General features: G+C 45.3%; 1 protein-coding gene across 1 annotated transcript in view; it reads right to left on the bottom strand.

Annotated features, from left to right (window-relative positions):
• Window positions 1-659: 659 nt before the first annotated feature.
• Window positions 660-24,954, bottom strand: part of RAD50 (RAD50 double strand break repair protein) — a 471,242-nt gene continuing 446,947 nt past the window's right edge. Inside the window, exon 26 of the mRNA XM_077473261.1 lies at window positions 660-2,114. Coding sequence (XP_077329387.1) covers window positions 1,928-2,114 — 187 coding nt within the window. The 3' untranslated portion in view covers window positions 660-1,927. The remainder of the gene's footprint in view (window positions 2,115-24,954) is intronic.

Below are 24,954 nucleotides of genomic sequence, written 5' to 3' on the forward strand. Positions count from 1 at the left end.
CACAATGAATGCTGGCTGTCGACCTGAAAAAAAAAAAAAAAAGGTCCGCATTCAATCCCAAAGCACATGGCCTGGTTTGGGGGGGGCTCTGGCTCACCCGCCCCTTTCCTGGCCTGCATGCTGAATAAGGGTCTGGTATGGATTGGGGGAGCACAAGCTGTTTTTCATTCTCAATTTTTTTACTGCCAGCAATTGTTTAGTTTACATTCAGCTGTCAACAGGGAACCCCACTGACAGCTGATGAGTCATGCGTTGTTAAGGATGCTCCTTAACAAAAGTGCTACTGCTCTAAACACATGAAACTGCTTCTAAACACTACAAAAACACTAAATATTAGTGTTCTTATAGCAGTTTTTGAGCGACTGGTGTGCATGGAGTCTTAAGGAAAAAACCTTATTTCTTTACAACCACTTTAACTATATTATTTATTTATATTATAAAAACATATGGATGTTTAGTTCAGGAGAATGCATTTCCCCTTTCCTGGATCAAACAGTTTTTTCTGCTGCTGACTTGTTCTATTTGCAGTAGTGACCAGGGGGTCTAAGGGTGATTCTTTGATGGTTGGATTACATTAAGTGGAGCATGTCTGGAATCTTACCCCTTTATGTTTTTCTATTTTTCAGGGTGCATGTCTGAAATATAAAATGAAGTCAAGCTGAAGAAAAAAAAACTTTATTTGTAGAACCACAAGGAACAGCATACAGTTGTTACATATTGCAAAAATCTTTCTTGTATACCTTTTTTGAACCTCAACTTTATTTGTAATATAAAAGTAGTAATAGCTTTCTCTCTAGGAAATGTGTCATGAACATATTTTCTCCCTCCTGAATTGAACGTTTTAGTAGCCGTTTCACCAAAACCTTTTCCAGTGGGAGCAAAATGTTTTCCTACCCTACAGCAAACTCTACATCCATTCTTACATGTTGTGGTGTCCTGGGAAGTCAAGATCCCAGAAGCAATACCGAGGATTCCAATGTGATCCTTGCTACATTTTTCTTCATATTGAGAGATAGATAACATATTTGACTGCTTGTAGAGCATGGCAGTTAAACAGCCCTTGCATTACTTTTTGTAATAAATAAAACTGCAGTGTCAAACGATTTTTTCACCTGTTCTTGACTTTAATTTCCATCTACATTTTGTAGCACTTCTTTCTATGCAAAACAAAGAACAACATTAACAAAATACATTAAAGGCATCTTTAAATTGTGAATTCTCTCAGGTTTGACTGCACAGGAATATGTTTATGAATTACAGCACAGTAGTTGCAGTGGTGCTGAAGATTGACTGTCCTGCTGAGGCATGCGCCACACATTTTTTGAGAAAGGGTGTCTTTCACTACAGCACAGTGGGAACTTGCAGGCCAGGTTTTAGCTACAGCACATAGATATGAACACAACCTAAAGTGGAACACTAGAAGTTTTACACAGACTGGGGAAAGATTAGAACCTTCATCTGTTTTTACTGCTGTGTGAAAGCTGGACAAAGTAACATTTCTGCTTAATACATTTATTGACACTTTAGTTCAACCCAAGAAGAGTCTACACATACAGGTTTATATGTACCCTTTCACAGATGTAAGATGTAGATGTGCATAAACTATAGATGGTCATGTGTGTAATGAATGCAGGCTGCTATTAACACACAGCATGGTCAAAACTTTTAGCCAACTACATCTGGGCCAGTATGTGTTATCGATCTGCTGTAAAACGCACCAGCACTAACCCACACTGTGTACATAACAGCATGCATTCACCATGGAAGTAAAAGGGGGGTCATTGAGTGATATAAAAAAGTGTCTTAGCATCAAGCTGCAGCTGGGCCAAAACAGGCTTTATAAATAAATCCACAATAATAGCACTAGGTGTAAAAATAACAGCAGCATTTACAGTTTTAGATTTGGGATAAGTCGCACAAACTACTTCTAATGCATATAAGATCCCAAGGAGTTCACACCACACTTCACAATCTCAGAACATTGGTCCATGTTCTTTTTAATTCGGTAGAAGTGTTCCACGTATTCTGAACGCCCCAGAAGCTCTACAAAATCCTCATCGTGTGTAATCACAAGCAGCTGGAAATTTCGCTGTCTTGACCGACTTTTGATGATCCTGTAAATACAATTAGACAAATTACACATTTTATGCGTATCCTCTATTAAAGTCAGAATGACCAGTGGTAATTAAAATATTGATCTAAAAAGTTTTTTTCTTCACATACATCAACACTGTAACTTCCGTTACTTATTTAGAAGGTTATCCCAGTTTTATGAAAATGAATAATAAAAATGAGAATGCAACATACCGAGCCAGGAACTTACAGAGGAATTGCAGCCAAAAATCTTTTACTAATTTTGGACACAGTAAATATTTATAACCTTTGTCGGGTTCTTACTGCTAACTATGTTCCCAGCAGGGAAATGTCACCATGTAAACCATCTCTGAAAGTTGCCATTAAAATGGTGTTACTATTGAGAGATTTCGCTCTTACTCCTGGTCACCAGGCAGAGAAAGAATGAAACTCCTAATTGGGAAAATGTTTGCAGGTAGTTACTCCTAAGGGATAACATTATTTCAACAGCTGGTTGGCATCCCTTGTTTTCTTCTTCGCAACCATTTCGGTCTAATGTGGTCCTTAGGTATGGCAATCAACCAGTTTCCTTGGAAACTTGGCTGTGCAGTACTGTGTGTGCTAATTTATTCCAATAAGCTTGAACAGGATGACTGGTACCAACTAGGGATACCTTCAAATAACAGATGCGCTTTAATCTAATCTAGTTAACTGTTGGAATAAAAGAGAATACAGATACCCAAAAAAACAAAACAAAACATAACCTTTTGAGCTTTTTGAATGGGATGTTATATGGTTTCTCAAAAAGTGTTTGTATTATCAGTTAAACTGACTGGCTTCTGAATTCAACATGAACTTGTCCATGTTTTTCGAGGGGAGCTCCATTTACACATTAACCTCCTCCCACCCGCCCTATAGCCGAATGACGGCCTTAGAGCGGGCGGGTTCCTTCGCCTGGCCGTCCCTGGACGGCCTGGTGTTTACTTCCGCAATGCGCGCCGCCGGGGGCGCGCATCGCGGAAGTATTGTATTCGCTGTGTCTCCCGGAGACAGGCAAATACAGATCGCCGTGAACGGCCAATCAAAGCGGCCGTTCACAGCGCGATCGCAGCTGCCAATGGGAGATGGTCTCATATGTAAACATATGAGATCATCTCCCATTGCCGTGTCTCTCCCTCCTCACACAGAGACAGCGTGTGAGGAGGGAGAGCGATCTGTGTCAGCCCCAGTGCCATCTGTCAGCCCAGTGCCATCTGTCAGCCCAGTGCCATCTGCCAGTAGTGCCAGTGCCACCTGCCAGCGCCTGCCGTCAGCCCCAGTACCGTCAGCCCCAGTACCACCAGCGCCAGTGCCACCTGCCAGCGCCAGTGCCACGCGCCAGCGCCGCCCGTCAGCCCCAGCGCCGTCCGTCAGCCCCAGCGCCGTCCGTCAGCCCCAGCGCCGTCCGTCAGCCCCAGTGCCACCTGCCAGCACCAGTGCCACCTGCCAGCGCCATCCGTCAGCCCCAGTGCCGCCAGTGCCACCTGCCAGCGCCACCTGCCAGTGCCAGTGCCATCCGTCAGCCCCAGTGCCGCCAGTGCCACCTGCCACCACTAGTGCCGCCAGTGCCAGTGCCGCCAGTGCCACTTGCTAGTGCCACCTGCCACCTGCCAGTGCCACCTGCCAGCGCCATCCGTCAGCCCCAGTGCCGCCAGTGCCACCTGCCAGCGCCAGTGCCGTCAGCCCCAGTGCCACCTGCCAGCGCCATCTGCCAGCCCCATTTGCCAGAGCAATTAGCCAGAGCAAATAGCCAGCACCATCTGCCAGTGCCAGCCCCATCTGCCAGCCCCATCTGCCTCCAGTGCCATCTGTCAGTGCCACGTGTCGTCAGTGCCACGTGGGGTCACTTTGTGGGCATTTCCATTGTCCTGGTGCTCCAGGGCCTTCAAAACTGTAATAGGTGGTTGAGAAATAAGATGTGTAATTTATGCTCCTAGAACGCCTGATGGTGCTATTTCAATATTGGGCCTCTGTATGTGGTCAGGCTGTGTAAAAGTCTCACACATTTGGTATTGTTATACTCAGGAGGAGTAGTAGAACGTATTTTGGGGTGTCATTTTTGCTATGTACATGCTATGTGTTGGAAATATCTTATAAATGGACAACTTTGCGTAAAAAAATGCGTTTTCATTTTTTTTCCACATTTTCCCAAAACTTCTGGAAAAAAAATGAACCATTCAAACGACTCATTATGCCTCATAGATTATACGTTGGGATGTTAGTTTTCCAAAATGGGGTCACTTTGTGGGCATTTCCATTGTTCTGGTGCTCCAGGGCCTTCAAAAATGTAATAGGTGGTTGAGAAATGAAATGTGTAATTTATGCTCCTAGAACGCCTGATGGTGCTATTTCAATATTGGGGCTCTGTATGTGGCCAGGCTGTGTAAAAGTCTCACACATTTGGTATCGTAATACTCAGAAGGAGTAGCAGAACGTATTTTGGGGTGTCATTTGTGGTATACACATGCCATGTGAGAGAAATAACCTATTACATTGAAAATTTTGTGAGAAAAAATAAATAAAAAATAAAAATCTTCATTTTGCAAAGAATTGTGGGAAAAAGATGACAACATCAAAAACCTCACCATGCATCTTAGTAAATACCTTGGAATGTCTACTTTCAAAAAAGGGGTCATTTGGGGGGTATTTGTACTTTCCTGACTTGTTCGGGTCGCAAGAAATGAGATAGGCCACCAGTACATCAGATGTGATCAATTTTGTGCGATTCGCACCACAGCTTGTAGACTCTCTAACTTTCACAAAGACCAAACAATATCCACTAATTTGGGTTATTTTTACCAAAGATATGTAGCAGTATAAATTGTGGCCAAAATTCATGAAAAAAAAATTATAATTTGCAAAATGTTATCACAGAAACAAAGAAATATGCATTTTTTTTTCAAAATTTTCGGTCTTTTTTCATTTATAGCGCAAAAAATAAAAACCCCAGAGGTGATCAAATACCACCAAAAGAAAGCTCTATTTGTGGGAAAAAAAAGACACAAAATTCATTTGGGTACAGTGTTGCATGACTGAGTAATTGTCATTCAAAGTGTGAGAGCACCAAAAGCTGAAAATTGGTCTGGTCAGGAAGGGTGTTTAAGTGCCCAGTAAGCAAGTGGTTAAGCAACCCAATGGATGGCTACAACTGGAGTTACAATTTATATGAAAATGGGAGTTGCCCCTTGGTTAGCTTGCTGCTCAGCAGGAAATAGGGTGTTGATGACCCTCCGTGGCATTGTGGATGGAATGCCGCATTGTAGTGCAGATCCCCTAGTCCCCCGGAAATTCCATATTTTGGAGTACAGCACGGGATGCAGGCAACTTATTCATACATCATGGGTTATACCTCAGTACCTTTAGGCGATTGGACACTGGCAAGCTTTTGAGGACACACACCTGGGGCGCCCAGCCTATAAACCTACCCCACTCCATAAGTACAGTACTCAGTTTTGTAGCAAGCAATTTGAAGTAACAAGGAAAGTTTAGGGAAGGTGTCGTGTACTGTACTCCAAGATACGGAATTTACAGGCAAGTCTAAATTCCTGTTATCTTAATTGTACAGTATGCCTATTTCACATGGGGTTCAGCTTGTATAAGTAGTGTGAACAGCAAGCTTTTATGACAATTTCAGATAGCTTTTGTAAAACTTTGAGCAGCTTTCACAACTTTTTAAAGCGACCTTTAGCTCCTGTTTGGAAATTTAACATGCTGATCTCAATGACTGTTCCAACTGTCACTTTAAACAAGCTTCAAGTAGGTGCTGAAGCTCACAAGCAGCTTGTTTAAAGTGACAATCAGCACTCCCATTAAGATCTGTGTTTTCTCCTGTTCAGGGCATACACCTGAGGGAGTCTTCAGGGAAAGGATTCCACCAAATGGATGTATCATGACCCTGGACCTGTAAAACTGCAGCTAACTTACTCAGTACACAAAGAGCCTGAAGAGTGTCACAGCAGAGCTCAGTGCCTGGAGCTCACATTACAGGCTTGCCTCTAGATCACATCGCAGCAGGGCATGAGTACAACCTCTGTGGCCATGAAAGACCAGCCAATTCGTAAACCCACAAAAAGTAAAGAATGGGGTTTGCTTCTTCCTAGAACACTAGCAAATAAATTGGAGCATGATGGGAGTGGGAGGCATTGTCTTACGGCTTTGTCTGTCGTATCCAATTTCCTGTATGCAGCAACATAACCCAGTGTCTTCTATCAGGTAGACTTTAATGAAAGCTAAAGCCACTCGGATCGCTTTTACATTATAGAGGATCGTTGTCTATAATTTAATAAACCACTCCCTACACATGACAACAACCATGAATGTCAGGTGCAATCTGTGTAACCAAAACAACAATTGAGTCACACATATTGCCATGCACACTGACATGACAGCAATAATTGCAGGGACATCATTTACCTGATATAAGTATGTTGTACCATTTACTTAAAAATGTTAAAAATGATGCATTTCTTGTTGTATTGCTTCATTTGTGTCAAATACCTGGTGTTCCGGCCAGTCCCCATGCTCTCCTATTTTAAACTGACAACATTAGGCATTAGAACACATCTATTTTAGCGTGGTCAGTTTTCTGGCTGCGTTGGGAGAAAAGCCTGCCTGTTTTCCATTAATCAGATTTCTGTGGACGCAGACCCCTACCTACACAGCCATTCACTGGGAAAAATAGTATTTTTTGTACTCACCGTAAAAAATCCTTTTCTCTGTAGTTCACCGACTGACACAGCTCCTTTCTTAGACCATCGGACTAGGCAGAACATATTGCAAAAAAAAAAAAAAAAAAGCAAAGGAAGAGGCGCCTCTGGGTGTAGAGATAACATACACTTTAATTATAAAAACGTATTTAATACAGGCAACTCACATTTTGGATGTGGTCTATGAGCATTCAGTCACTTTAAAAGCTGAGCATGGATGTGGTCTTTTGATAGTCCGTCAAGCTGAGGCGCTGTAGCCGCTAGTGGCCAAGGAGTGGCACAGACGCCGGCCGTGGAGCGCAGTTCAAAGCAGAGCGAAGTCTGGAGCAGCGGCGGAGAGAGGTGACATCATGAGGTGGGTGCGACCGGTTTCGTGAGCGTACAGGCTGAGGTTGTTCGACAGCCGCGCTCCTTCATCAAGCAAGTGGGACAACAACAAATACTGATATATATATAGGCCATGTACAGGAGGAGGGGGAGGAGGCACTTAAAATGCAGGTGCAGAGGATTACAAATCTTAGTTGCAAAAAAAAAAAAAAAAGGGTGTCAGCGAGAACATGAAATAAGATATAAATGGATTAGAAATGGAAGATGAATTAAAAAAAATATATATATATATAATATTATAAAAAAATAAAAAAAATAATTAATTTTATTCATCTTCCATTTCCAATCCATTTATATCTTATTTCATGTTCTCGTTGACACCCTTTTTTTTGTCCCACTTGCTTGATGAAGGAGCGCGGCTGTCAAACAACCTCAGCCTGTACGCTCACGAAACAGGTCGCACCCACCTCATGATGTCATCTCTCTCCGCAGCCGCTCCAGACTTCGCTCTGCTTTGAACTGCGCTCCATGGCCAGCGTCTGTGCCACTCCCTGGCCACTAGCGGCTACAGCGCCTTAGCTTGACAGACTATCAGATGACCACATCCATGCTCAGCTTTTAAAGTGACTGAATGCTCATAGACCACATCCAAATGTGAGTTGCCTGTATTAAATACGTTTTTATAATTAAAGTGTATGTTATCTCTACACCCAGAGGCGCCTCTTCCTTTGCTTTTTTTCACAGACTTTGGAACATGGTTTCTGTCCTTCACTGATGGCAGCCCTGGATATGGAGCTCCTGGTTTTAAATGCTTTCCTTTGTTCTACTGGACAGTAGCTTTTATATTTATAATCATACGGATCTTTACATATTATGGACTCTCATTCGTATAATTGGATTTTTGGTTTCAATTGGTGAGAGACTGGTGGACATTGGGAAAAATCTTTGCCCCTGTTTTTGCGCATTTACTTGTGTATAGAACATATTGCAACACTTAGGTAACAACCCCCCAGCCTGCCTCTTGTAGCCTCAGTACGTCAACAAGCAGTATAACGTAAAATATAGGAGGGGAGGGTGCTGTGTCAGTCAGTGAACTACAGAGAAAAAGATTTTACGGTGAGTACAAAAATCATATTTTCTCTTACGTTCACTGACTGACACAGCTCCTTTCTTAGACCATCGGGACGTCCCCAAGCAAAGCCAAAACAAGGGGTGGGAAACAGCATGAAAACTTCACCCACAATGGCATGTGGAAAAATAGTATAAAACAAAACAAAACAGTGTGGGGAAAAGCACAGAAATTTTACACACAAAAAAAAAAAAAAAAAAAAGAGTGCTCTTCAATTTTGGAGTCACTACCCTACAAACCGCCTCAAAAACTTGCGGTAACAAACGCAACAGTGCATTTACATAAAAGTGGCAAAAAAACTGAAAAAATTTGAGTGCAATTGCAAATTACATGGCCGCCTGCAAAACTTTGCGGCCAAAACAGGCATCAGCCGATGCACTGACATCTACCTTGTAGAATTTCGTAAAGGTGTGAACAGACAACCAAGACGACGCTTTACACACTTGAGCGACAGAGGCTTGATGGAAGGCCCAAGATGTTCCAATTGCCCTGGTGGAATGGGCCGTGACCAGAAAGGGGGCCACCTGCCCCTTCAAGGTGTAGGCCTGTACTACAATCTGTCTGATCCACCTAGAAATGGTGGCCGACGAGACCGCCGTGCCTTTTTTTGAACCAGCCAACAAAACAAACAAGGAGGCTGACTTCCAAAAGGGAGCCGTAGCAGACAAATACACCCTCAGAGCCTGGACCACGTCTTTAGGATGTATTGGTTTAGGACACAGAGATGGTAACACAACGTCTTAATTGATGTGGAACGCCGAAACCACCTTCGGCAGAAATAAAGGTTGCGGACGCAACACCACCTTATCCTTGTGGATAACCAGATAAGGCGACTTGCACGACAAGGCCGCCAGTTCCAATACCCTCCTGGCCGATGTAATGACCACTAGGAAAACCCCTTTCTGGGAAAGTATCAACAGAGGGATCTGATATTCTCAAATGCGATTTCTGAAGAGCCGATAACACCAGGTTCAGATTCCATGGGGGTAACGGTGGACGCACCGGGGGAACTACATGTCGGACCCCCTTAACAAAAGTGCTCACTAGAGAGTGAGACGCCAGGGGTTGCTGAAAAAATACAGCCAAAGCTGATATTTGTACTTTAATGGTGCTCAAGGCCAATTTCTGGTCTACTCCTCACTGTAAAAACAGCAGGATCCTGGATATAGAAAAGGAGCACGGACGTCATCCTTTCTACTCACACATGGAGGCCATGTAGGCCTTCTAGGTACAGTGATGTATCTTCCGAGAAGATGATTTCCGTGCTCTCAACATAGTTGGGATCACAGAGTCCGAAAGGCCCTGGTTCCTCAACACCTGGCTCTCAATAGCCAAGCCGTTAAAAGCAGCAATGGTAAAGCCGGATGGAGAATCGGACCTTGAAACAGAAGGTCCTCTCGCAATGGCAGTCGCCAGGGGGCATCCGCCACCAGGCGCACTAGGTCTGCGTACCAGGGATGCTGGGGCCAATCTGGGGCAATCAGTATTACTGGAATCCCCTCTGCGGAGCAGACGTGGTAGTAGCTTTAGCGGAGGAAAGGCATAGATCAGCTGGTACTGACCCCACGAAGCCACCAGTGCGTCTGACGCGTCTGCCCAAGGATTTCTTGTCCTGGACACGAATCTCATCACCTTCCGATTGAGACGGGAGGCCAGAAGATCCACGTCTGGTGTGCCCCATCGCAGGCACAGTAGCCTGAACACCTCCAGATGCAATACCCATTCTCCTGGGTCCAGCATCTGGGGACTTAGGTAGTCCACCTGCCAGTTCTCCACTCCCGGGATGTAAATGGCCGATAGAACCGGTACCTGTCGCTCTGCCCACTGAAGGATGTGAGCAACCTCCCGTGCGGCGGCCAAGCTTCTTGTTCCTCCTTGATGATTGACATATGCCACCGCCATGGCGTTGTCTGACTGGATCCTGATCGGTTGCCCTTGAAGTCTTATCTACCATGTGGAAAGGCATAGACTGATCGCTCGCAGCTCGAGCACACTGATTGGCAACTTGGATTCCTCCTCCGACCAGAGGCCCTGGGTCGACTGAACTTCCATTACTCCACCCCAGCCGGTTAGGCTGGCGTCCGTTGTGATTACTGTCAGAGGTAGGAACGACTTCCCGGACCGAAGCGCCAGGGATCTCAGCCACCAGAGCAGGGAGTCCCTGACTGACTGGCTCACCTGAATCTGCCGATCCAGGGATAATGGAGATTTGTCCCATTTTGTCAAGATCTCCTTCTGCAAGACTCTGGTGTGAAACTGGTCATACGGTACTGCCTCGAAGGAGGCCACCATGAGTCCCAGGACTAGCATGCAGAAGCGTAGCGACGACCACCTGCGGTTCATCAGCAGTTTTACCGTGGCTCAGAGTCTGCAGCCTGCCTGAAGGGCGAAAAACTTGCTTCCATGGAGTCCAGCAGTAAGCCTAGGTACTCCAAGAGCTGAGTCGGTACGATCACCAGCTTTTTTAGGTTCAACAGCCACCCAAATTCCTGCAGGGTCTGCATGGTGATTGCCACATCCTCCTCTAATTCTGAGGCAGAAGATGCTCTCAGGAGATCGTCTAGGTAACCTACGATTGCGATTCTGTGCTGTCGCAGTAACGCCAAAACAGGAGCCAATACCTTTGTAAAGACTCAGGGGGCTGATGCCAAGCCGAAAGGGAGAGCCAAAAACTGGTAGTGGACTTCCCCAACTGCAAATCTCAGAAACTTCTGATGCCGAAGGATATGGATATGTGCAGGTACGCATCCTGGATGTCCAAAGATGCCAGGGAGTCCCCTTGACGCAGTGCAGCGATTACTGAGCGAACTGATTTCATTCTGAACCTCTGTACTTTTACAAAGTAATTGAGGGCTTTCAGGTCCAAGACTGGACATACCCCTTCCTTTTTGGGGACTACAAACAGATTGGAGTAGAACCCCCTGGAACCTTTCCAGCTCCGGAACTGGTACTATCACCCCACGACTCAGCAGGTCCCTTACCGCCCCCCCATTAGGGCCTCCCGGGGAGCCGGGAGTACGGGTATGCTGGAGGGGAAGAATCTGTTTGGTGGCCAAGAGAGAAACTCTATTTTGTAGCCAGAGAAAACCAGATTGCAGACCCATTGGTCGGACAGTCGAGAGGCCCACCAGGCTGTAAACTCCCGAAGGCGACCCCCCACCTGTGTTGCGGGCGGGGGCAAACCTTCATGCGGTAGCACTTTTGCTCACAGGCTTGCGGTTCCAGGGACGTTTTTGTCCTTCAGAGGTCGTCCTGTCAGGTTGGGGACATTTAGCCGAAGCCCCAGGCGGACGAAAAAGCGGTTTATGAGTGGAAAATGAGGGCCCTTGCCTACGGCGTGGCTCCTTAGCCTTCCTGGCCTATGGGAGTAGGGTACTCCTGCCACCTGTGGCATTTTTAGTAATGTCATCCAATGAGGCTCCAAAGAGCCCCTCGCCAAGGAAGGCTAAATCCGTCAGGGCTTTTTTTTTTAGATGCCTGGTCAGCCGACCAGCATTTTAGCTGAATCAGGAACCTCAGCACTACTGCTGACACTGAAGCCCTGGATAACAGAGGAAGGGTATCCAGGGCCACGTCACAAACATACTTAAGGCCATGCACTAACTGGTCTTCTAGTTTCACGCAGACAGGGGAAGCTGCCTGTTCCCCCTAATTCGCGGTGCAAAAATTTTGCCCACTCAGTAGATGTCTGTGACACAAATGCGGATGCCAGTACTGGTTGCATTGCTGACCCCACAACCGTAAACAAGGAACAAGCCACTGCCTCGGACTTCCTGTCCATGGGGTCCTTAAAGGCAGGAGCCCCCTCTACTAGGATCGTGGTTACTTTGTTTAACCTGGATACTGGGGGGTCCATGATCGGAGGAGCCGACCATTTTTTGAGAAGGCTCTCCTCAAAGGGGTAACGCGCCGCCATGTATTTGGGGACCGAAAAGGTATGTTGCGGTCGACCCCATTACTTGTATATGAACTTATGCTGTCTCCTGGATTTTCAGGGTATCACGCACAGCTGTGATAAGTGCTCCAACAAGCGCTTTATTGCGCACGGACCCGGATGGGGGCTCATCCTCACTGTCCGATCGGTCCTCATCATCGTCATCTGAAACGACAGAGCAGGGGTCACCAGCCTCAGCGGGGCCAGAGTCTGCGTCAGAGAGAGTGGGGGCAGGGACCTTTTTTACCACCTTTGCGCCCACACACCACCTCCATCTTGGCAACGAACGAATTAAGGAACGCCGACAAAGCGTCCAGAGGCACTGCACTGTCTGCAGGCGAACAGGTTGCAATTGCCTGGATTTCGGGTGAAGAAACACCAGTTTCTGAAGCCATGCTGACCCTACCCTGTCTGCCACCTGTTGGGGACTTAGGACTAACTGCTGCAGGTTGAGGGAACCCTACCGCAGGGCTCACCACGCTGAAAGAGTTCTGCTCTGTCCAGATAGGTGTGCCTGTGTCAGCTCCCAGATGCATAAGAGACAAAACCGCGCTGTGTTGAGCTCCTCTGTATAGCGCTGAAGCTGAAAAACGTGTTCAGGCTTCAACAAAATGGCCACTGAGCGTCAAGTATAAAGGACATAATCACAGGGAAAAAGGCCGCCGGACTAAAGTAAAATGGAGACAGGGCATGTTGCTCCCTGCTCCCTGGTCACACCAAAAATGTCCGCCGAACACTGTATGCAATGAAGAACAGTGAAAAAACAGGCAGAGAAATGGTGATAAAAAGCGCTACAGCAATCAGCAGACACCTCAGGGGAAGACCTACAGACATCCAGGGCAGATCCCCCCAGGTGAGAGCTCCCCCCCCGGATCCCCTGTCTATGGCATACATGCCGCTCAGCAACCCATGCAGCATCCCCCACAGGGAAGGGGGGGGAAGATAGGGACAGGGGGAGAAGAGAGGGATGTGAGGGACCCCCGAATCTACCTCCCAGGGAATGCCCAGCTGCTCAGCCCCACCAAGGCAGGGGGAGCTGTACTTACCAGTCCTGAAAAGCTGGGAGACATTCCACAGACCCACTCTCCGATCAGTATGGGGTGGCTTCTGGCCTGACACAGTGTGACGCAGACATCAGTAGCCCGGGCATATGTGTACCCCAGGCATTACACCCACCGGCCGCCCCTGGAGCTAGGGGCATGTCGTGGCTGACCCAGTGCGGAGCTCTGGTCTGCACATGCTGGCTGGCCAGGCTGGGGAGACTACAAGGATAAGGGTATCCAGCCTGTTACCCAGCTGGCTGTTGATAGCAGATCACAGGATCTTTAATCTTGCGTAAAACTTCTGCAGAAAAATCCATGGACCGATAAGCCTGCAGTGTTCCTAGGTCCTTCTTCACTAGGCAGAAAAAAACTGAGGCTGCAGTAGCAGGCTGTTACCTAAGGGACTGCCCCTTGGGTGGAACTAGAAAGTTCTAGTTTTGTTATAACATATTAACATGTTCTGCCTAGTCCTCTCCTAAAGGTGGCGTAACAACACAATAGCCTAAGAAAGGAGCTGTGTCAGTCGGTGAACGTAAGAGAAATTAAGATTCTTGATGAGAACAGAAATGGTGGGTTCCACTAATGCAACAGACCATCTTTTCATGAAATCCTTTTCTATAGGATATAATTCAGCAGAGAAGTTTGGAGGAACTACAGTGATACCTTTCGGGATTTGTGCAATACTCAAGCAAAGCACAGCACAGTTAATTTGTGTGCACAGGAAGTCTTTCTAGAATTTTCCAGCTGTATACCGCATCAATAACTGAGCTCACAGTAAAAAGTATATGGCGTGAAGCCTTAGTTTGTAATTCATAAAATTCAAGATGTAAAATTTCCTCTACTGGATCCTCTCTTGCATCCACCTCACCTCCCTAAAAGAGGTTAGGAGGGTCATACTGCTGAAAAGATTTAGGTGGTGGAGAGGCAGACTTGTGCTTTTGGGCCCTGGGGACCAAAGATTCTAAAAGGGCAGTGTTTCCCCAAGAATTCAGAGAGCGACTGGTATACCTTTACATAGTGTGTGTGTGTGTGTGTGTGTGTGTGTGTGTGTGTGTGTGTGTCTGTCACACATAATACGGTGTCTCTCTTTCTGGTCCTTCGATGGCTACTCATAAAGGACAGCATAGCACACACAAAAAGGTTTGCAAACTAAACCTGAACCTGCCCTTCTTGTCACTCGGTTTCTCAGAAATTCCTCCCCACATGTAATCAAACCGTACCTGCTCACCTCGATATATACAGTCATGGCCAAAAATATTGGCACCCCCTGCATTTCTGTCAGATAATGCACCACCTCACCCAGAAAATTGTTGCAATTACAAATGTTTAGGCATTTTCATATTTATTTCTTGTGTTTGTATTGGTATGACACAAAAAAGTGGAGAAACAAAAACAAATCTGACACGTTCCACGCAAAACTCCAAAAGAGGACTAGACAAAATTATTACCACCTTCTCAAAATTGTAAGACATTTTTGGAGTTTGTGATGCTCCTGTAATCTGTAATTAAACTTACCTGTATCAATTAACAGGTGTTGACAATCTAACAATCACACAGGCAACCAGTTAAAATGGTGAAAAATGTACTCAACCTTTCTGTTGCGTGTCACATTGAGCATGGAGAAGAGAAAGAGTAGCACATAATTTCCTGAGGGTTTGAGAAAAAAACTTGTGGAAAAGCATGGACAATCTCCCCAGAGATCTTAATATTCTTGTGTCTGCTGTGTGCAACATTGTCAAAAAGTTAAAAGACCATGGCACTGAACCTAATCTCCCTGGACATGGATAAAAACTAATAAAAGATTGCACCAAAGGACTGATTGAATGGTGGCTAAAGAACCTCGACCAAACTTCCAGACAAATTCAAGTTGTCCTTCAGGCACAGGGTACACAACTGTGTCAGCTCGAATTATGTCGCCATCTGAATGAAAAGGGATGCTATGGTAGACCCAGGAGGACCCACTGCTGACACAGAAATATAAAAAAAAGCCAGATTGGAGTTTGCCAAAACTTACTCGAGGAAACTAAACTCCCTTTGGGAGAATGTGCTGTGGACAGACAACACAAAATTACTGTTTTTTTGTAAAGCCCATCATTCTACTGTTTTAAGAAAAAGAAATGAGGCCTTTAAAGAAAAGAACATGGTCCCTACAGTCAAACGTGGTGGAGGATCACTGATATTTTGGGGCTGCTTTAGCCACTGAATGTCTTGACCGTGTGCATGGCATTCTGAAATTTGAAGACCACCAAAGAATTCTGGGGTGCAATGCAGTGTCGAAAAGTCGGTTCTCTGTCAGAGGTCATGGGTCTTACAGCAGGACAATGATCCAAGGCACACTTCAAAAAGCACCCAGAAATGGTTTAAGACAAAGTGCTGGAGAGAACTGAACTAGCCAGCAACGAGTCCAGAGCTAAATCCCATAGAGCACCTGTGGAATGATGTCAAAACAGCAGTTGGGAAAAGGAACTTTTCCAATCTGAGACATGGAGCAGTTGGTCCAAAATTCCAGTAGAGAGGTGCAAAACTCATTGATGATTACAGGAAGCAGATGATTTCAGTTATTTTTTTCCAAGGGGTGTGCTACCAAGTATTAAATCAAGGGTGCTAATAATTTTGTCCAGTCCATTTTTAGAGTTTTGCATGGAACGTGTAGTATTTGTCTTTTTGTTTCTCAACTCTTTTGAGTCATACCAATACAAACAAAAATAAAAAATAACCCGATTCTTTCTATCCAGAGAATTCTCTCTGCTCCGCTGAAGGCAACAGCTGTCAAAAGAAAGGAAAAAAAAAATGGGGCGGTCTGCCAAGAACCACAACATTCTTTAGCAGTGGAACTTAAGTATAAACATTGTGAGGATTTGTCCTTTAGGTCAAAGGAATACACTTTGGTGTGTAAATGAGGGAAGTTTAACCATTAAAAAGACTAAACCTTTTTCTGACATTTGTTGGTTTCAAGCTAAAATCGTTTTATTTTTGCTAGAAAATTACTTAGAACCCCAAACGTTATATATATATATACACACACATATACACACACACACATATACAGTCCCCACTTGTCGCTTGTGTACAAATTGACCTGAAGTGCCTCTAAAATATATTTCTAATCAAGATTTTGTTACAAGAAATGGGTCATTTTAATCCCAACAGCTTTTGTAATAATGTTTCAGTGCAAAACGAAACTGACAAAAAGTATTCTAATATTCACAGCTTGGTAAGGCCCATTGAGTCAATTTTTGCCAAGACATACAGTGCCTTGCGAAAGTATTCGGCCCCCTTGAACTTTTCAAACTTTTGACACATTTCAGGCTTCAAACATAAAGATATACATTTTTTATTTTTTGTGAAGAATCACCAACAAGTGGGACACAATTGTGAAGTGGAACGAAATCTATTGGATTTTTTAACTAATAAAAAAAATGAAAAGTGGGTCGTGAAAAATTATTCGGCCCCCTTGCGTTAATACTTTGTAGAGCCACCTTTTGCTGCGATTACAGCTGCAAGTCTCTTGGGGTATGTCTCTATCAGTTTTGCACATCGAGAGACTGAAATTCTTGCCCATTCTTCCTTGCAAAACAGCTCGAGCTCAGTGAGGTTGGATGGAGAGCGTTTGTGAACAGCAGTTTTCAGCTCTTTCCACAGATTCTCGATTGGATTCAGGTCTGGACTTTGACTTGGCCATTCTAACACCTGGATAAGTTTATTTGTGAACCACTCCTTTGTAGATTTTGCTGTATGTTTGGGATCATTGTCTTGTTGGAAGATAAATCTCTGTCCCAGTTTCAGGTCTTTTGCAGACTCCAACAGGTTTTCATCCAGAATGGTCCTGTATTTGGCTGCATCCATCTTCCCCTCAATTTTAACCATCTTCCCTGTCCCTGCTGAAGAAAAGCAGGCCCAAACCATGATGCTGCCACCACCATGTTTGACAGTGGGGATGGTGTGTTGAGGGTGATGAGCTGTGTTGCTTTTACGCCAAACATATCGTTTTGCATTGTGGGCAAAAAGTTCGATTTTGGTTTCATCTGACCAGAGCACCTTCTTCCACATGTTTGGTGTGTCTCCCAGGTGGCTTGTGGCAATCTTTAGACAAGACTTTTTATGGATATCTTTGAGAAATGGCTTTCTTCTTGCCACTCTTCTATAAAGGCCAGATTTGTGCAGTGAACGACTGATTGTTGTCCTATGGACAGACTCTCCCACCTCAGCTGTAGTTCTCTGCAGTTCGTCCAGAGTGATCATGGGCCTCTTGGCTGCATCTCTGATCAGTCTTCTCCTTGTCTGAGCTGAAAGTTTAGAGGGACGGCCAGGTCTTGGTAGATTTGCAGTGGTCTGATACTCCTTCCATTTCAAAATGATCGCTTGCACAGTGCTCCTTGTTTAAAGCTTGGGAAATCTTTTTGTATCCAAATCCGGCTTTAACCTTCTCCACAACAGTATTACGGACCTGCCTGGTGTGTTCCTTGGTCTTCATGATGCTCTCTGCGCTTTCAACAGAACCCTGAGACTATCACAGAGCAGGTGCATTTATACAGAGACTTGATTACACACAGGTGGATTCTATTTATCACCATCAGTCATTTAGGACAACATTGGATCATTCAGAGATCCTCGCTGAACTTCTGGAGTGAGTTTGCTGCACTGAAAGTAAAGGGGCCGAATAATTTTGCACGCACCACTTTTCAGTTTTTTATTTTCTAAAAAAGTTTAAAATATCCAATAGATTTCGTTCCACTTCACAATTGTGTCCCACTTGTTGGTGATTCTTCACAAAAAATAAAAATTTTATATCTTTATGTTTGAAGCCTGAAATGTAGCAAAAGGTTGAAAAGTTCAAGGGGGCCGAATACTTTCGCAAGGCACTGTATCTATTATTGTGATGACAGTTGTTTTTGGAGTACATCTTAAAGCTGTATAGGTTTAAAAAAGAAAAAAAAAAGCACAATAATATCGGGGCTCTGTTTGTTATTGTAGTGGGACACTGCTGAAATCCCTATATAATCTTTTAATGAAAAGCATGGTACTACAGAGGCTATATTTTAATGTGAAACGATATATAAAGTATATAATAGTCACTACTCTGGCAGTTTGGGAAGTGCTAACTTTTCCTTTGCTTTAGGATGCCTTAACTGCCACTGACATCCATTCCTACCTGAACACCTTCATTGCCAACAACATCCATCCCTCCCTGGTCAGATCACCCCTGACAAGTATTTGTAAAATCCCCAACCTGGAGGCGCATGCGCGGCAGCTCGATGGACGGACGCATCCCCTGAGAGCTCCGCTCCGCTCCAGCCTTATCTCCCCGCCATAGCGATAATCAGCGGAAGACGGCCGATCGCTACACCCCACCGCCCGCACGAAGCTTTGGGGATCTCTTCTATATGCCCGGTGGCTCCGCCAGACGGGATCTATCCCACCAACTCGACCCCGGAGCTCCGGCCTCAGAACGAGCCAAGATGGCGGCCACCATTTCTCTGTGAGGCCTACCTCAGAATCCAGGCAAATCCATTGCGGATCCGCCGAGCTGGGACCCAATAACGGAGGGACATCATCCGCAGACTGTGAGTGATCACCAGGCTCCGTCATTTCTGTCCCCCGCATCCACAGAGTCGCTGCTGAGCAGAGTAATGGACGGGCCCCCCCTCTCTCCCATGGAGGACATCATCAATACCCCTGAGCATCATGGGACTCGCCCTAGTACTATCCCCCATTCTCCTACTGATCTCTCCTCTCTGATGGACACTTTTTCTAAAATGTTAGCCAGAGGACTTGCCCAAACTGCAGCACAAATAACATCTACCATTCAGGCTGACCTACTCCATTTAGGAACCAGAATTGAGGCAATTGAATTTAAAACAGACCAAATGGCAGCCGTGGCTAATCAAAACACTGACAGGATCCAGGATTTACATGAACAACTGGACATTGCATATGCAAAATTAGATGATCTCGAAAATAGATCTCGCAGGTATAATTTTAGGCTCCGAGGCCTCCCTGAATCATTTAAAGACACAGACAAAGTTGTTTGCGTGTTTATCAAAAATTTAATTCCTGATATTCCTGACCACCGCCTGGAGCTCGACCGAGCCCATAGAGCTCTCCAACCTCCGCGACAAGATGGCCTTCCCAGGGACATTGTGGTGAAACCCCACTTTTTTGGTGTCAAGGAGGAGGTCATGGGCAAAGCCAGGGTAACCGAAAACCTCTCCATTCAGGGTCACCCGACACAACTATTCGCTGACCTCTCGCCATACACGATACAAAAGCGGAGATCGCTCAAGCCCCTCTTACAAGTCCTGATGCAGAAATTAATTGCTTACAGATGGTCTTTTCCATTACGTCTGAACTTCTCCTTTCAGAACAAACCCTACAGCTTCTCCAACTTCGCAGACGGGGAACGCCTTTTACTTCAACTGGGCCTCATATCTCATTCTGCAGCCACGACACCTGATGCAAGGAACCCGATGTCCGCCAAGAGACCCCCTCCTTCTAGCCCCATCCAACCACTATGGCAAAAGCAGCAAGCAAAACGCTCTAAAGACGGACGCCCACCTTAAGGCAGACTCTCATAATTTTTTTTTGGTTCTATTGTCAGGGCATGCTCATTTTCAGCCCTAGTTTCTCCTGTGGACCGTTCTGGTTACCTTAGCTTTCCTCCTTTTTGTTTTTCTTTGTTTTGTTCAGGCCCTTCTCTTCCCATTCCTTCCTGTTTTAGGCGGAATGGCTGGAGCGGCTGCACTTCACCTCCCTGTGCTCCGGAGTGGGTCCTTGATTATTTTTCTGGGCCCACCTGGAGACCACACCTGGCCCTCCCTTGGGTAGATCCCAGGGGCAGGGACGGCGGCTGTCCCACCCCGTGTGGGATCTTGGATACCACCTAAGCCGCACTTTTTCCTTTTGTGCGTTTCAGGTTTTTTTTTTTTATCAATACTATAGCCTGTTCAGAAATGATCTATTCATACCCTTTTTTTGATCTCATAGTTTTATATTGTGTTACTACATGTGTGATTGACCAACTTGTTAAACTTGATCTATGTTGTTCTTCTTTCACAGAGTCGGCTTCTTCTTTCCTTTTCTTCTCTCTCCTCTTTCCTTTCCGTGGGACACCCAGTGCCATGGTCATTGACCACCAGATGAACCTTGCCAGCCCGTGGTCTACACCTTTTGAGCTCTCCCGTTCCCTACAGTCAAGTTGGGTAAGGTCCCTGATAATTGTGTTGCGTATTGCTTTCCCTCTGATCAATGCACTCTGACACCACTAATCCTGGCCCACTAAAAATTGCCTCTCAATGTCCAAGGGATGAACTCCCTCATTAAGAGACGCAAACTATTCAACCATTACAGTTCCCAAGGACTTGATATACTCCTATTGCAGGAAACTCATTTCCCATCTTCTTATAACCCCTCCTTCCTGCATGGCTCATACCCCCAGATTTTTTTGTCCAATGCACAGAATAAGACCAAGGGAGTGGCCATCTGTTTAGAAAAACATCTTTTTCTCCTTCAGAGGTGGTGAGGGATCAATTAGGCAGATACATTATGGTTAAGAGCACGATTGATGGCGTGCGCTATTCCATGGTCTCGTACTATACTCCCAATAAAGGTCAGGCTTCCTTCTTTGCTTCCATGATGTCCTCCATTGGCCCTCAGCTGGAAGGTAAAATCATTATAGGAGGTGACACGAACATACCTTTCGATCACTCCCTGGATAAATCAGGCTCAGGCAGTCCCAGTACAAGGAGGCCCCCAAAGCAAAGTACCAAAATAGCCTCTACTCTTCGGGCACAGGGCCTGGTGGACATTTGGAGGGAATTAAATCCTAGATCTAAAGATTACACACATTACTCTGCCCCTCACCGCCTCTATTCCAGAATAGACCATATCTTCATTTAATCACAAGGCATACCCGAGGCCCAGAAAGCAATCATCAGGGATACCACCCTTTCTGACCACTCTATAGTTGTTCTGTTCTTACTCCGTTCACACAACTCTCCTAAGCATTTCACGTGGAGGCTAAACGAGAGCATTTTAAGTGATCCGGCTCAATGTGAAATCCTTGCACACGAAATCCTAGAATACTTCCGCATTAATAATACAGCCTCAATGTCCCCGGACACCCTCTGGGCCGCCCACAAGGCGGTGCTTAGGGGGAAAATTATTCAGATCGCCTCAAGACTAAAGAAAGAAAGAGCAGCGGTCATTTCCAATCTCCAAAGGTCATTTCAAGCCCTCAGTAAATCCCACCAAGGATTCTTTGGAATCCCTAGAATCCACTCGGGTAGCTTTAAACCTGGCCCTAACCACAGAGGCTGAAAAACAGCTTCGATGGTCCGGTGCTCGTTTTTACTCCCAAAAAGACAAAATTGGTGCCAAACTGGCAGTGAAATTGTCCCCTACGCCTTGCACTTATAACTTCCCTAAGATACGTATGCCAACAGGGAATCTAACCCAAAATCCATGCCGGATCATGGAAGCGTTTCAGAAATACTACACATCACTTTATAAAGCAGACACCATAGAATCTCATTCTCACCTAGAAGAATTTCTGAATACTATCCCTCTACCGAAACTCTCTATGGAGCACTCCGATCTACCTTGATAGCCCCGTTACGGAAGCTGAAGTTACACAGGTTATTAAGCAGCTTAAAACACACACGGCTCCGGGTCCCGACAGTTTCTCAGTAGCATATTATAAAAAATTTTCAACCCAACTGGTCCCATATATGGTCAGGTTCTTCAACCATAACAGTCCTGAATCTCCCCTGGATGGAGCCCTAAACCTGGCCTATATCTCAGTTATACCCAAACCGGGTAAAGATGCGTCTCTAGTATCTAATTATCGCCCAATCTCTTTGATTAATAATGACCTCAAAATCTTGACGAAAGTTTTAGCCAATAGGCTCTCTTCCTACATTGCACTTTACATCCACAAAGACCAGGTGGGCTTTATCCCGGGGAGACAGGGACCAGACCAAATTAGAAGAGCAATTGATATTATTCTCCCTCCTCAATTCACAATGGGACAGTGGCCCTCCACAAGCAGGGTATCTTCTATCAATTGACCTTCAAAAGGCATTTGACACAGTGACCTGGCCCTACCTTTTCAAGGTCCTTGAGTGCTGGGGTTTTGGTCCACAATTCCTTGGGATTTTACGTGCTTTGTATTCGAACCCCCTTGCTCGGGTTCGTCTGCAAGGCTGTTACTCTGATCCTTTCCCCATCAAAAAAGGGACAAGACAAGGTCGCCCACTTTCCCCCCTCCTTTTCGCTATCACCATTGAGACTTTGGCCATTGCGATTAGGCACAACCCTAATATCAAAGGTGTCCTTTGCGGGGGGCAAGAACACAAATGTGCGCTATTTGCGGATGATATCCTCTTATTCGTCACATCCCCACTAATCTGAACGCCCAACATACTCTCCCTGCTAGACCAGTTTGGTAAAGCTTCAGGACTCCTTGTTAATGTCTCAAGATCCACAGCTTTGAATATCACGGTTCCTCCCGATTTACTGAAGAATATTCAGAGCCACTTCCCAATTCACTGGTGCTCATCACACTTCCCATACCTAGGGATCAATCTCACGCCTAAATTCGAAACCCTCTTCTCTGCGAACTTCCCCGCTGCTTTCAAAACACTCACTGCTGACCTGACTTCCTGGTCCAAGTACGAGCTTTCTTGGCTGGGCCGCATTAATTCAATAAAGATGACTCTCCTTCCACATATCCTATACTTATTTAGGGCTCTCCCTATCCCGATACACAAGTCACAATTACATAAATTCCAATCCAGCATAATGCAATTTATATGGGGTACCAAGGAAGGAGATGCTCTAAATATATCTTATATCGTCTCAAATCACAAGGAGGACTTGCCTTACCTAATATTTGGTGGTACTATCAAGCAGCATGGCTTGCCCTGTTTTTCATTGTCTATGCACGGGGTGCGAAGCCTGATTGGGTTTCTATGGAGAGACAAGCAGTCCCTAGACACACGATAGACTACCTCATTTGGGTCCCCCCCAAAATTAGACCTCCAGTTTTGGCCCCCACTCTCTCTCTCCTTGTCCCTGTGTGACCACATTTATAAAAATGTGGCCCTGATCTCACCATTACGCCCACTGACGCATATCTTCCACAATCCCAAATTCCCTCCTGGAACAAACATACTTGCCTTCAAGTGGTGGCTCAATAAAGGTTTATTCAGAATAGGGGATTTCTTCACCCCCACAGGCCCCTTCTCCCTCTCATATTGCCTCAAGAAATTGAAAATGCCAAATGAGGAAAGGTTTCGCTTCTCTCAGATTTCCCACTTTCTCCATTCTATATGGCCGGATAAATCGGTTCCCCTAAAAGTTACGACTTATGAAGCATGGTGCTCAGATGTCATTAATCAGGGGGGAGGGATATCCATCATCTATTCCTCCTTGGCCTCGACATTGTCTAAATCGCCTTATGCCCAGGCATGGGAGAAGGACCTAGACCTACAATGGGAGAGTGACAAATGGTTTTCCTGTCTCCAATGGTCCTATAGGGGCATAATGAATGTGTCTCTGATTGAAGCTAGTCTCAAAATCCTTCTCCGATGGTATAGAGTTCCCTATCTTATCGCAAAAATCTATCCTGATGCATCCCCGATGTGCTTTCGACAGTGCAATATCATATTGGTACCCTACTCCACATATGGTGGTCATGCCCACGTTTGAGGGGTCCCTGGAACAAGGTCTTTGCTTTACTATGCAAACTTACATATGCCCAGATCCCTCAGACGCCGGACATTGCGCTACTTAACCTCAAAATTGAAGGTATATCTAAACATTCTCAAACACTGATCTTTTTCATCCTCTTAGGCAGGAAAATTACAATAGCAGCTCACTGGAAAAAAATGACGGTCCCGTTCACTGCGGTAAAACATAAAATTTCCTGGATCATGGCACAAGAGAAAATAGTCAGTATTATGCAGGACAAGAAGCGTAGGTTTGAACTTATATGGGAACCCTGGGCCAAATATTGCCACATCCCATTATACCCGGGTCATACGTTCTCTAGCCGTTTGTGCTACTGGGTGTCCCACACGCTCTCCTATTTCTTATCTTTCTCTTTCTTTATCTTACTTTCCCCCACTTTCTCTTTTCTGATTTCTCTATCTTTCACCTATTCTCGCTACATTTTGGTTTAAACCGACTAGGTTTTAGTATAGTTAGTGCCACACTTTGGGGGGGGGGGTATTTCCCCCCCTGTCTCCCACCTCCATTGTTATTTGTTTTTTTGTTACTGAGGCATTCACATGTTTCGCACTGCTGCGCTTTTGTGTTCACAAAAATAATAAAATATTTGAAAATAAAAAATCCCCAACCTCCTCACTCTGGTACAGACACTTTAGCCAGTTTATATATATATAAAAAAAAAAAAAATAATAGCAGGAAGCGTGGCTAGGCTCTGAGCAGAACCAGATGCACTGTTCAGGAGCTCCATGAGATACTGACAGAACCCATGGCTGCCGGCCTTTGCAGCTACTTTTCAGCACTCTAGTACACCTTCAGCTAAATCGAAGAACATCAGGGACATCTGAGAATGTTGGCAAGGGAAAGCAGAGATCTCCTAAGGACCAGAGATCACAGAGGCCAGAAAGAGGGCGAGGTCATGGGCTCTGCAGGTACCATATTGTAAGCTCTCTTCCACTCATCTGGCAGCAGGTTCTA

Source organism: Lithobates pipiens, unplaced genomic scaffold (assembly GCF_037356315.1).
Source record: "Lithobates pipiens isolate NorthernLeopardFrog02 unplaced genomic scaffold, aLitPip1_a1.2 Scaffold_8, whole genome shotgun sequence".
NCBI lineage: Eukaryota > Metazoa > Chordata > Amphibia > Anura > Ranidae > Lithobates > Lithobates pipiens.